General features: G+C 31.6%; 1 protein-coding gene across 2 annotated transcripts; it reads right to left on the minus strand.

Annotated features, from left to right (window-relative positions):
* Positions 1-1,699: 1,699 nt before the first annotated feature.
* LOC107901769 (transcription termination factor MTERF2, chloroplastic) lies at positions 1,700-7,522 on the minus strand. Of its 2 annotated transcripts, none has more exons than XM_016827912.2 (7): positions 6,771-7,522; positions 5,300-5,440; positions 4,872-5,114; positions 4,586-4,699; positions 3,809-3,991; positions 2,611-2,828; positions 1,700-2,109 (listed from the first exon to the last, which is right to left on the minus strand). In XM_016827912.2, the coding sequence occupies exons 1-7, from the start codon at positions 7,338-7,340 to the stop codon at positions 1,770-1,772; spliced, it is 1,809 nt and encodes a 602-aa protein (XP_016683401.1). In that variant the 5' UTR covers positions 7,341-7,522; the 3' UTR covers positions 1,700-1,769. The 2 variants fall into 2 exon arrangements, with proteins under 2 accessions (XP_016683401.1, XP_016683402.1); XM_016827913.2 differs by having other exon boundaries at positions 2,649-2,828; positions 6,771-7,497.
* Positions 7,523-14,644: the final 7,122 nt, after the last annotated feature.

Below are 14,644 nucleotides of genomic sequence, written 5' to 3' on the forward strand. Positions count from 1 at the left end.
ACTTTTAAGGACATATAATATATCAATTGTTATATAATTAAATTGTGAATGTATAATAATTATTATAACATTATGATACTACAATGTGCATTCTTCTATTAATAATGTGCAACCTAAACCTTAAACATGTAATTAATTTTATGATAAACTATAGTATATACTATTAGTATTATATATTTAAGTTATATTAGTTATGAATATTATAATAACATAATTTTGTATAAAGTTACATATCAAATTCCATTTGGCATGTTGGCCGGAAATAATATAACCATATGTCAAATTCTACTAGATTGGCTAGAAAGCTTTCTCGAGAATCCTCTTCACTAATAAAGAAGGCAAGAAAAGAGAAACAAATGAAGAAGAATGATTTAGTTGAAATTAAGATTGACCCCTAAAAAGAATTTCTTTTATGTGGGAGTGAGTCTAGTTGATATTACAATGCAGCCTAACCTATATACAATTAATTACATGTTTAAGTTTTAGGTTGTATATCTTTAGTAGAAGAATGTACATTGTAATATTATAATGTTATAATAATTATTTTACATTTATAATTTAATTGTACAACAAATAATATATTACATATCGTTAAACATGTATGTATACTATTTTATATATTATAATATGTACTAAATGCAGTGGCCATGATATTAATCTTTGGGGGTCAAGCTAAAACTAGATGTGCAAAAATACTTTTGGGAATGGTCTACTTATGTTTTTAAGAGGGCTATAATAATTTACATACAAAAGGGAAAATTGCAAAAAACTTAAACTTGGGGGGTTACTTATATTTTTGGTAAGGCCATAGTATATTTATAAATAACTAAATTAAAAAAAATTGAACTTTAGGGGACCATGGCCCCCCTAGGCCTCTACTTGACTCCACCATTATAAATATAATTGTCGCATTACAAAGTAAATTAATATCAGAATAATTATTTTAATTATATCATATATCTAAAAATTTTGATAATTCCATCTTATTATTCAATTAAATTTACAAATACAAAGATATGAGTTAAGAGAATAAGATTTTAAATGAGATATGTTTTTCTGATAAAAAAATTTTGAACATATTTAAAATTATTAATTATTATATTTACTTTTTAAAACTTTATTATTAATATTTATATGTTATTCATTTATGTAAATTAAATTTTAATCAAAGTTGAAGATTAATGTTGATGGTTAAAGCATAACTTTAGTTGTCAAAAGTCATGTGTTCCCACGGGAAACAAAATTCCATATATTTATCCGAACGAATTAACGAATTTTTCGAATTCAGATAATCTAGAATTTGCAATTATCCGATCGAGTGGAAGAAAGCTTTAGTAGGACAAAGTATAAAGCAACATTTAACCCTCTTTATGATGTAAGCATACATATTACTTGGCTATTCCCCAAATAGCAAAGTTTACCGAGTGTACAACAAACAAAACAGACATCTGATGTAGTCCATTCTTTGTGGTGATGAAGTTGACAACTGATCAAATAACTAAGCATAATGCAAATGAAGAACAACCTATTGATCATGACTCCTACATTGAATTTACTCAAATCCAAAACGAATCACGAAATGAGATTGAATCTACCTATTTCAGCTCATTCAATTCATTGGTCTACTTACGTTCATGATGTTAACATGCGATGGCCAAATTACTTCAACCACAACTCTAGCCAATCACAAATTGTGATGTGTCAAAGAGATTGCCTATAAATAAAGCATTTACAAAGATTGCCTATTATCACTTTAATGTTACAACAATTCATTGAAAAGTGGCGGATGGAGAAACAAGCATTCTTCCAACACCCATAAACTCAGCAGCAAACTCTTCATCATTTTTCCCTAACATTACTTCTAAGCTACATTCAATATTCTTTCCCTTAAGGACCCAGAACCTGGGTTTTATTTTCTTTTCCAATGAATAACTAAAGTACCTAGGATACCCCACCACATCCTTCACAGGCTTTCCAATGGTGTTTAAAAGGAAATTGAGTTTCGGTTTTAATACCTCCTTAATGCTGTATCCTAGTAATGGAGGAAACCTACGGATCATCAAAGCAATTTCCCTCCTAGACAGCCCCATCTCCATCAAATAATTGATCCTGTTCACATAACCAGCAGATCAAGTTACAACAACACTGATTTTCTCATGACTGCATGATCTGTAACTTAATGAACATAGTTCTCATCATAACAATGAAGAAAAAAACGAATGCATGATCCCCATTGTTTATATTTCCAACTTAAATTATGTTATCCAAGTAAAACCATTCCAAATTCAAAAACAAAGCATTCAAGATAGTTCAACATACTGAACCTCAAGATAGAATGGCATTGACATTGACATCAAACTTGTTTGTGTGTGATCTTGTCAGGAAAGAAAGAGTTTTAATACCTTTTTCTTTTGGTCAATACTTTCAATACCAGTTTTACCTACAATGCATTAGTGGAACTAAAATTTTCATTTTCATTTTTTTTTTCTTTTTTTCTGTTCTTTTGACAATAAGTTTTTTCCCATGAGATGCCTGGTTGGTCTTTGGGTATTTTCCCACCACACAACACCTCAACTAATATAGAACAGTGTACTGAAATAAAAGTATTACCGAGGAAGTAAAGTTTTGTTCACATCAGAAACAAGAACCTCTGGATACTTTTTGATGACGCGAGGAAGGTGGTCATTGGAAATACCAAATTCTGCAAGAAGCTCAACCTTTTTCTTCAAAGTTGTATCGATGTTGGCAGCAAAGACTTCTGGACAGCGAGAAACTAACTTCCCCACAGTTTCCTGAGCAAGACCAAGTTCTTCAAAAAATAGAACCACCTATAGAAGGAGAAATAAATCATAACTATAAAAGAAATATAAAATAATAGAATAGAATAGAATAAATCAGAAGAAAAAGCAATACAAATCAAATTCATTGATTGAAACTATAATAAATTCTGTATTTCGAAGCTAGGATTTAATGCCACAATTTCACTTTCATAGTTGACTAGAATCCTTGAGAACTAGTCTCTTTGACGACCCTTGGAGAAATGAAAGTTATATTTGACAAGAGTCATCTTAGCTTCACAAACAAAATACTAGGATTAGGCAGTTGAAGAGACAAATCAACCAATCTTGACCACTGAAAAACAGCAGAGTTAGACTCCTGGAATTGCCTCTAATATCCAGAAATCAACATAAAGATGGTTTCACGGCAATGTGAACATGTAATTGCTAATAAGTTAACTGAAAGGCTGCCAATCATAAAAGAAGTATTACAAAAATGAAAAGCCAATGGTGAAATCAGCAAACCCACCCCCGCCTCAGAAATTTGTCTTCCCCTGAGTGTTGTGTGATCAAATTTCAGTTAATCAGTTCATCGTGGAAGAAAACTCGATTACACAGTGTCAAATAAGGGATTTGAGAAGTCCGGTATTTAAATTTTCTTGTTAATTAGAATTTATATGTATGGTTACAATTTAATCATTAAGACAAATAACAATAAAGAAGCATCCTTAGAAACAGAAAAGTATAAGGCACAATCAAGGAGCAGCCAATAGGAGCAAGGGAAGAACGGCATCCTAATTTTCTTCATGCCATTGAGGGATATAATCATACCGCATGTCAATTCCTTTAAATATGTAACAGGGAATTGCTAAAAGTGAACCAGATCACCTCTCAAAGCTATGTTAAAGCTAGTTATTCTTTTAAGAGGTGATTCAACATTTAGAGATGGGAATTAAACATTAAGTAACTGCAAAAAATAGAAGCCAAAAAGTGTATCTCAAGAACCCAAACAAAAACATACAACCACCAACCTGGAGAAATTCTTGAGGTTTCTTTAATAGCAGCTGGGGACTTTTGGCAATAACCCGGCCAAATTTCTTGTTTCTAATACCTAATTCACCAAATTGATCCACCATTAACTTTAGCTTGCTTGTAGAACAACCCAATAAATGAGGCCAGCTTCTAATTGCCCGGTCAACACTTGTTTTTGGTATCTAAATCCAAATATGAAAATTATCCAATTCATTACAGAACAACATACGAATAGAAAAGAAAATGAAGATAATGCAACTGTGTAACCAAGTTTATAACTTTAATAGAAACTATTTATGTTTGGAGATGTAATCAAATGATACAAAACACTAACTTTAGGTGCCCGACAGAAACATAATTATTTATCCAGTTAACGGAGAAAGAAAAATACTTAATAATAAGGAGCAGTAAACAACATAAAATCAAGGCTGTCCGTTAATACAATTGATGGTATTAAAGTAAACTAAAACTGCCTGTGGATTTAAAAATATATTCTCATACCCCTATGGCAACTTTCAGAGTATCATATCCTCAACAATTTCTTGTTTCGGTAACTAAAAGAAAGAAACTCCTGGATATTATTTTTTACCAGACGATAACATTAGCAATTTCAGAATAAATAACAAAACATTAGCACCTCAAGTAAGCTGTAAGCAAACCATGAAAATCATGATGGAACCAAAACTCAACCAAACATAACCGAGTATACAGTCAAGCACATGAATGTAGGGCAAATGTAAGACACCCTGACTAGGAGGTCAACATTAAATCAGTACCTTTTCTTCCTCAAAAAACAAAAGGATCTGCTCATAATTTTCTTGAATACTTGTTGAAAGTATCCATGGATATTTTAGCAACATTTTCCCAATATCTTTATATGCTGCACCAACCTAGAAGAAAATTCATAAAAAATAAACTTCGATTAAGGGTAAACAAGGTATAATCACACTAAAAACTAACATAGCATGCCATCCATAAAAAGAAAGGTTATTGTTCAAAGTGTCTGCAAGTAGAAAACAGTACTCAGCTAAATGAAACTAGAATTTAAAATATGAAAGGTACCTTCTCGAAAGTCAAAAATTTTGATTTAATGCCCTGAATCTTGTAAAACAAGATGGGAGGAAACAACAAAAATACATTTCCCATAGATCTCCTTGGAACTCCGATATTTTCAAGAAATTCAACCATAGGTTCCAAATGGGACTCCACTGGTAACAATAAAAGACGTGGAAATGATTCCAACAAAAATCTAAAAGTTGCATCTACCAAACCCAATATCTCTAAACCTCCACGCCTTGCTTCAATCTGCAACATATATTGATAGATTGTGTCACAACAGAAAGCAACTGAACAAATGAACCTATGCAACTGAAATGTCAGCTGACAACATCAAGAGGGCAAACAAAAGAAAAGAATAAAAAGTATTAGGTAAGTAAAACCTGATATCACTTCACATAGACAATAAAAGAAGATTGGAAGTCATATTCAACCTTCTCAAAGAAGGATAAGGTTTGTTGCACATCTTCATCAGAAGAAATTGACAAGTGCATCATCATTCGGCGAGCATTTTTCCCACTAAGCCCTCCTTTATCATCACCGGCAGAAAATATATTTTCCTTCATATACTTAACCTAAAAACCAAATCCAAAATAAGCAATGAATCTACCAAACAAATTTAGATGAAGAGCTCATTTCAGTCAATTCACAGAAGAGCAGAATTCATTTGAAGCAAGATAAGTATCACATTGGTTGCTTGATCAGATCAGCGAAAAGATTTAATTTGAAATACTCCTATATAAACAGGATGCATCTACAAGAGCTTAAAAACCACAAACATGCGTTTAGCACCAAGCTATGATTCAAGAACATACACATATTCTACCGAAGGATCGTTAGGTTGGGTTACCAAAAGAACAAAGACATGGCCAATATCTAAAGGAATTTATTCTGTGCTTACCAATTTATTAGACCATGGCTGACCACTCAAAAGGTGAAGCATTTGAAAAATATTTTAACCAAAAAAAAAAAGGCAGTAGATTAGACATGTCAAATCTAATAAGCAAAATCATCCATTGTAACAGTTTATATCCATTTCATCAATATAAAGACTTCTAAATGACAAGATGATGAACTGAAGACTAAACAAGACTGCAATAGTATGACAAGATGTCAGCTTAAAGTAAAACTTGAAAAGGATAATAACGGCTGGATCATGCAGGCCGAACACTAACACACGCCTAACACTAAGCAAGCCATCACAAAACAAAAAATTTTGGTCTAATTATTACTTCAGGGTTAATATAAAAGATAAGATTTTTGTAGGCATATGCCTTCTAAATACAGTACAAGATAACTGATGCAATCTGTCAAAGGAATCTCCATGAAAAAGTTAGTCCCTAAAGATCATTCACTTCTTCTAAAGTGTGAAACAAAAGGAAAAATGATTATGCAGGAAAATTTTCTATGTAATGAAACTAACATGGGGTACTGAATTTACAACCAAAAGAGAATATTCATGCTACAAATCATAGGTCAACTGTATGAAATAAAGAAAAGAAGTATTTGTGTCTTAAATATTGTCAAATTTGAAAAATATCCATCAGTTCCTACAATATGGCACCCATAACATTCTTGCATACTGATAAGGCAAGATGGTTTCATTATTCACTATTTAACTTTGTCGACTTGTGTCTCAATGTGAAAAACTTAAGAGTGATGTTCTAACACTTCGTTAAACTCCTCATTTCTAAAGCTTGCCAGTTTTTATTTTTATTTTTTGAGGCTAAAAAATCTAAAGAATAAGCTTGATTCATCTGCCTGTGAAACAAAATTTCACATCTACAATTTCCTAAATTCTAGTTCCTTCCAAAACAAAGATCATCAGAATGCATTTTTGAACAACAAACCAAAAAGTGAGGGTGAAAATAGATGTAAATAAACTTAATGAGCTTTCTTGCTAACCTTACGAATAATACTGGGAAGTGATTCTGAGGACAAATAACGAGCAACGCTCATGGCAGAAGAGAGAGGCAAACCCACACTTTCCAAAAAGGCAACTTTTCCATTATCACCCTTCTCCTTCGCCATATAAATGATCATTTCCTTAAACCCCAAACTATCCCCTTCACCATTACTATCATTCCAAGCATTCCATTCCTCCAGTTCCTTGACACCATCCACCAGCATTTGCACGTATTTCGGGGAATTAGAAGATATAGAAATGGAATCCTCCAAAGAAAGCCCCAGTTCTTGGAGGTACTCAGAAATGGATTCTCGGGCTTGTGTTACATCATGTGGAGTCTGGTTATAGGGATTGGATTGGACCAAGGGAGGTTGAGGAAGGTATGGCTTCGGAGAATGGATTCTTGGGCAGTGAAAGAATGACAAGGGGAAAGCATTCAAAGAGCACCGGCGAGCAAAAGGGAGAAAACAGGTGTTTGGAAACTGGGATTTTAAATTCCAGTGAATTGAGAAGGATTTGGTGGACATGTGGGGACACTTTCTATAACACCCCCAGAGAAACCCTAGCATATGGCAAAAATTCACACTGAACAAACAAAGCTGAAACGAATCCAATATTTTACATTAAAAAGAAGACCATAATCAAGAAGCAAGCTATAAACCATGAAAATCAAGTAATCAACAGTCACAAAAATAAATAAATAAATAATAAAGGTTTCCCAGATTTGCTATAAACAAGTTGCTATTTGCTTAAAGTATTTTATTAGTTTTCCCAGGAGCACAACTTAAGGGGCAAATAACCAAAAAAGGCAGTTTTTTTTCAAAATTTATCGAAATGGGCCGGTTTTTTAATTATTTACCGGAATGGGCCATTTTCCGCGAAATCGCGTCCACATCAGCGCGATGTCAGGGTACGTGCAGGAAATCGCGTCCACGTCAGCGCGATTTGCTGATGTGGAAGGAAATCGTGCCCTCTAGGACGCGATTTGCTGACGTGGCATGAACAGTGTGTTTTTAGCTTGGAAAACTTTGAAAGGCCATAACTTTTGGCTCGATTGTCCGATTGAGACAATTTTTTTTTGATTTCGAATAAATTTTCGAGATCTACGCGCTGAAAAACTGCTTAGAGATGAATAGGGACTAATTTGTAAAGTATAATTTGTTAGTTACGAGTATAGGGACTAAAGTGTAATTATTTCAAAATTAGCACGAAATTTTTGTATTTAAGAATATTTGAATGTTATGGAAGGATGAAATTGAATTTGAATTGAAAAACGAAGCTTAGATTTGAAAATATGACTATTTAGGTTTTAGGGACTAAATTGAATAAAATGGAAAATTTTAGGGAACTTCTCAAAAGTGGAATGAGCTGACTTATACCTATAACAGGATGATATAAGACAATTCTGTAAAAAAAGATCCGGTGTTTACTTCAAATAAATGAGGAAAATAATGATTTGAATGTTTCAAAATTCAATTTTAAACCGAAAAAATCAAAATTTAGGGGCAAAAAAGGATCTTTTTCGACTAAAACTTCGACAAATTCCAACGCGTAGATCTCGAAAAGTTATTCGAAATCAAAAAAAAATTTGTCTCAATCGGACAACCGAGCCAAAAGTTATGGCCTTTCAAAGTTTTCTAAGCTAAAAACACACTATTCATGCCACGTCAGCAAATCGCGTCCTAGAGGGAGCGGTTTCCTTCCACGTCAGCAAATCGTGCTGACGTGGACACGATTTCCTGCGCGTACCCTGACATCGCGCTGACGTGGACGCGATTTCGCGGAAAATGGCCTATTCCAGTAAATAATTAAAAAATCGGCCTATTTCGATAAATTTTGAAAAAAACCGGCCTTTTTTGGTTATTTGCCCCAACTTAAGACCTACAACTGATAAGGCAATATTTTATTTTTATTATTCTTTGAATAAAACTAACGGAAAATACATATAGCAGTACACGGTAAATGAAGCGGAAACCTGGAAGAGGTAATATTTTTCAAAAAATATTCTTATAAAAATATCTTTTAAATATAAATATTTTTTATATATTTAAACCACATCATCAACTTTGAAAAGGGTAATAATTAAAGTTGAAAACAATCATCAAACCTTAAAATCACATTAACTAACAAAAGAAAAGGTAATTATTTTTTAAAAAACTTTTCTGTAAAATAAAAAAAAATTAATCCAGAAACAACTTTTGCTACACCAAAAATTATATACTCTCTTGGCATTTGGGAACAAAAACATCCTATTTTGATTTTTTTTTAATGTATACTTTCGGGCACTAGAAACTACATAATCACGGAAGACTTATGATATTTCTGATATTAAAAATCAGAATTATTTGAATTTTCTGACATCAGATTAAAAGTTGACCTAAAATACAACAAAATAAAACAAGGAAAAAAAAGAAACTTAGGTTTTTTTTTATTTTCCCATTACCTAATTCCACGTGAAAAAAAGAAGAAAAAAGAAATGGCTTTTAATTACACATACACAAAAATCCTTTTTACATCTCTTAATGTTCCTGTTGCGGTGGTTCAGGATATTGCTAACTGCTCTCAATTGTCTCATTGCATTGATCTTGGGCGTTATCTTAGTCTCCCGTTGCATTTTGGTCGTGTCACCAAGTATACCTATGCTCATCTTTTGGATAAGGTGAAGAAGTGTTTGGCATCTTGGAAGGCTAATCAACTTTCTTTAGCACGGAAGGCAGTTTTGGTGTAGTCAGTTACTAGTTCTATAGCTATTTACACTATGCAAACTTCACAATTACCTGCTTCGGTGACCAAGGATTTGGATCGTTTAAATCGTAATTTCCTTTGGGGTTCTTCTTTTGAGAAGAAAAAGGTGCCTTTGGTTAAGTGGGAGACTGTGTGTCAAGAGAAAAGCAACGGTGGTATGGGTATTCATTGTTCAGCTTCCATGAATACAACTCTTCTTGCTAAATTGGGATGGGAATTGGAGAATGGGGACTCTGCTCTTTGGGCTCATGTGTTGCGATCCAAATACTTAAATGGTGAGAATTTTCTTAATTCTAAACCTAAATTGAACTCATCCCATAGGAGTATTCAATCTTCAAAAGCTCTTGTTCGTAAGGGTTGTGTGCGTTTGATAGGTGATGGTGCTGCTACTTCCTTTTGGTGCGATAGGTGGTTGGTCAATGGTTCTATTATGGAGAATTTTGAGGTCGTTGTCTCCCTTGAATTCCATCACTTAACTGTTAAGGACGTTGTCATGGATACTAGTTCTTATAAGGAGCTTGTAGATGCCTTGCCAGTTGAAGTCCAAGAGTAATTATCATTGGTGCATGTTTTGAAGGTGAGAGAAATCCCAATTTCTGGACTGCCTCTTCATATGGTAATTTTTCCGTCTCCTTTGCCTATGAATTGTTGATGTTTAATGCCCCTGTAAATGGTTTTTGGATGAAAATTTGGAAGTTGGATGTTCCTCATCGTATTCGTTTCTTCTTATGGTTGGTCACCCATGACCATTTGCTAACTAAGGCAATGTGTGTTCGTCGAAATATTACTGGCGATGCAACATGTCCTAGATGCGGGTGTCATGAGGAAACTCCATTGCATGTGCTTCGAGATTGCCCCTCGTCTCAAACATTATAGTCACATCATTTACGCGGTGGAAGGTTAGTGCGTTTCAATTCATGCAATTTGACTGAATGGCTGCGTGCAAATTGTTCTAATAAATCATTCCTTGTGGAAAATTCGGTTGCTTGGTCTCAATATTTTGCATTTACTTGTTGGTTGATATGGTGGTGGAGAAACAAGACAATGTTTGTAGCAGATTTCATGTGGCCGGGTAATGCTTCCCACTTGATAGCTACTAGTATTGGTAATTTTAATAGCCATAAGGTTAATCTGCAACATCGTGTTAACTCTCTTATTGCTTGGTCTCGACTACCCCTTGGCTTTGTCAAAATGAATGTAGATGCTTGGCTACTTTGAATATTGGAGATCTACCCATGGGTGGTTTATGTCGAGATAATGTTGGATCTTGGCTATTTGACTTTACTGGGAAGTTAAGATATGGGCACATCACCAAAACTGAGCTTTATGCTATATATAATGGTCTTTGTTTGGCATGGGAACATGGCATAAGGAATCTTGTTATCGAGTCAAACTCACTTGTGGCTATTAACAAGATTTTGATCCCCTTGCAACAACATGATCCTTTCTCCTTAGTGATCTAAAATTGTAAGGAGTTGTTTCAATGCAATTGGACTTGTACTCTTGTTCATATTTATCGTGAAGCTAATATGTGTGCGGATTTTTTTTGCGATCTAGGCATTCTAAGGGCCTTTTGATGTAACTAAGCTAGTTCATCATTTAGGAACTTTACCAAGGATTATCTAAGAGGACATGATTGGTGTAGCTAGGCCTAGGGCCATTATTATTTAAAGTAGTCTTGGACCGCTCCTATGTAAAAAAAAAATTTAATATTATTTAAATAATTTAATACTATTTAAATTTTAGCTTCAACTTTATATAAATTTATTTATTTTTGTAATTTATACATGTTATTATTACAAACAAGCATTTAATACTATTCAAACCTAATTGTATTCATAAATTTTATATGAAAATTTAAAAATATTATATTTATTGTCTCATAGTAAACCGTTTTATGTAATATATGCTAATATTTTTATTAAAATATTAATAAAAATATATTTTAATTAACACCCATAATCATCCTACGTAAAATAGTTTTTAATACCATTTAAATTTTACTATTTTTCCACAAAATTTATGCATGTAATATATTCAAAATATTACATGTATGTTATATTTCATATAATTTATATAAATAGTAAGTCTGTGCGAACTAGTATAATATAAAAGAAAGTATGAAAATATAGAAACATTGAATTCTAGATTAATTCTGAGTTCCAAAATACTTTTTTTTAATTATATTTAAAATAGGTCTTACTTTTAAAATTAAGTTTTAAATATTATCTTCTTCCCATCAATAATAATGATTTATTATTACATTAATTATAAATTGTAAATTATTAAAAATTCTAAATAGCTTCTTCTTACATATTTTTGTATTTGCATAATTAGTCCTTAATACTCTATTTTGAATTGTAATTTACTACTAACCCAATTTACAATTAAGCTAATTAATTACCATACTAATTAATAGTTAATAAATTTATTATTTATTAGACTTGTCCATGGATTGGGCTATGGCCTGTCCCGAAAGCCCGCTCGAAAAGTGAGTGGGTTTGGACAAAAATATAGGCCCGAAAAATGAGTTTGGACAAAAAAATAAGGTCCGTTTAGAAAATGGATTGGGCCTTAGATAAGGTTTTTTTTTACCCAAACAAAAAAAAATATTGTTTTCTCACTATTTTGTTATTGTTTTCTCAGTGTTTTAAAGTCTTTTCACTATTATATTGCTACTATTTTGTTATTATTGTTTGGATATTATATAACTCTTGTTTTATTGTTAATTTTGCTACTATTTTAGAGACATTTGTTTGTTAAGTTGCACCTATCTTAGTATTATATAAGTATAAAAACTTCTTTTAATTTATTTTCAATTTGTTGGAAACATTTATTTTAATGTTTTTAATGTTTTTGATATACATATTATATTTTTTAATTTTTTATATAAAAAATTTTTATATGAGCCGGGCCTAGGTTTAGCATACACAACCCAGGTCGAGTTTAGGCAAAAATTTAGACCCGTTTTTTAGATTAAGCTCAAGCCTATCAAATGAGCTTAAAATTTTATTAAGATTCAACTCAGACAGATCTATTATTTACAATTTCAACAATTAATTTCATGTTAAACCTTATTTACTACCTTTGTTTTTGAAAGCAATTAAAGATTTGTTTTTTAAATAAATTAATAGGAAAATCATATATCATATCATATATATAATATATATAATATAAAAGAAGGTACAAGAACACGTATGAAAACATTGAGGTCTAATTTATTTTAGTTACATTTAAAGTGGATATTGATTTTAAATAAAATTTTAAATGCAATTTTCTTGCCATCAATAATAAAGTTTGATTTAATAATTATATTCTATTTTCTTTCCTCGGTAAAATTTTTAATAATTAACTCACTTTTTCCATTTTAATAACTATTTTTTATTTTCTTTCTTGGGTAAAATTTTATTTTAAATAATAAATTTATGCTCTTTAATTCGTTTCACATTTTATAGTTTATTGTTTTTTGAATAATAGTTTATTATTTATTAACTATTCATTAAATTCAAATATTTTTTGAATAAAAATTCATATATTTTGTTCCTCATTTCTTCCCTCAAGGACTCGTTCAATTGACAGAACGTTTCCATGTTTTTCAACATTGTTGAAAGGAACATCATTGATATGATTTGAATTTGATGCTTTAATCACCAAAGGTGGATGGGGGATAGAATAATCTTTCTTATTGGACTTAAGCCTAATTTGCCCTTACACAAAGAAGTAATTACGACCCCAACACTGATCCCAATTGTCACAAATTACTCACCCGAATACCTCACAATACAATAAATAAACCTCTTCAAATAATATCTAAAAGAGTGTTATAGAATAACCACAAAACACAACAAATTTGTAGACAAAGACACTAAAAAATTGCACCCCAAGTGACGCCACAAGCATCCTATTTATAGGTTGATGCAAGAGTTTATTCAACAGAGTTTTGATAATCTTTAAACTCCTATTTAAAAGCTAAACTATCCTATTAATTATCCTGAGTATTTATCAAATAAAAGTCTTCATAAATTAATCTTCCAACTGCTCTAAAACTCTCTCAAGAAATAAGTATAAAGATAAACATTGCCTTCATTTTAAACTTCTCAATATAACCAATTAAAGAACTGAAGAGTCCTAGCCGAAAACCAACTTTTGCTTTATTAAACATGTCACTCCTTAGTAGGCCAACAAAGTCAAACACCTATGGGGTAGAAACAGCTTAAGACCCAAGCAGAAAATGCATTCTTATTCTAACAGAATATAGAATGAGCAAGTAAAAAACCCAATAATATATGATATAAAAGAAGGTACAGAAGCATATCTAGAAACATTGAGTTCTAGATTGGTTTTTTAAGTTCCAAAATACTTCCTTTTTTAGTTATATTTAAAGTGGATCCTATTTTTAAAATTAAGTTTTAAATACTATTTTCTTACCATTAATAATAATGATGTATTATTATAACGACCTAATTTTCAATAGTACTAGAAAATGTGACTTCGAAACCCCATTTTCGTAAATCGAGTCTGTAAATATGAAATAAAAATATTTACAGAGCTAATATAAAAATATATTGAAGAATGATCAAATAGTTTAATTGATAAATTAGTTAATTAAAGTTTAAGGACTAAATTGTAAAAGTCTAATTGCTATAGGATTTTAATTAACAAAAGGCTTGATGACTTATATGACAATTAACCAAAGGGCCAAAATGGTTATTTAAATATTTTGCAACATAGGATAATGGATAATGATGGTGTTCACCACTAATTGTGATTAATGATAGTTAAAGTAAAATGAATAAAAAATTAAGTTAATTAAGACTAAACTTAGTATAAAAACTAAAGAAAGTGGAGAAAGATGAAAAAGCCATCATCTTTCTCATTCACTGTCCACAGAGGAAGAAAAACCGTCCCAAACATTTTCAAGGTTCGACCAATAAATTAGGTATGAAATTCAAGTCCTTTTCTTGAATTTTTTATGGATATATGGTCATGGTATCTTGATTTAGCTAGCCCATATACCAATTTGATCAATTTTTAAAGTTTTAGCAAGTTTCCATTGTTGATAAATTGATGAATTAGGCTTGAATTTGATAGATATTAAGCTTAGAATATGAAAAAATGACTAAATTGT

The sequence above is a fragment of the Gossypium hirsutum genome, chromosome D06 (genome assembly GCF_007990345.1).
Source record: "Gossypium hirsutum isolate 1008001.06 chromosome D06, Gossypium_hirsutum_v2.1, whole genome shotgun sequence".
NCBI lineage: Eukaryota > Viridiplantae > Streptophyta > Magnoliopsida > Malvales > Malvaceae > Gossypium > Gossypium hirsutum.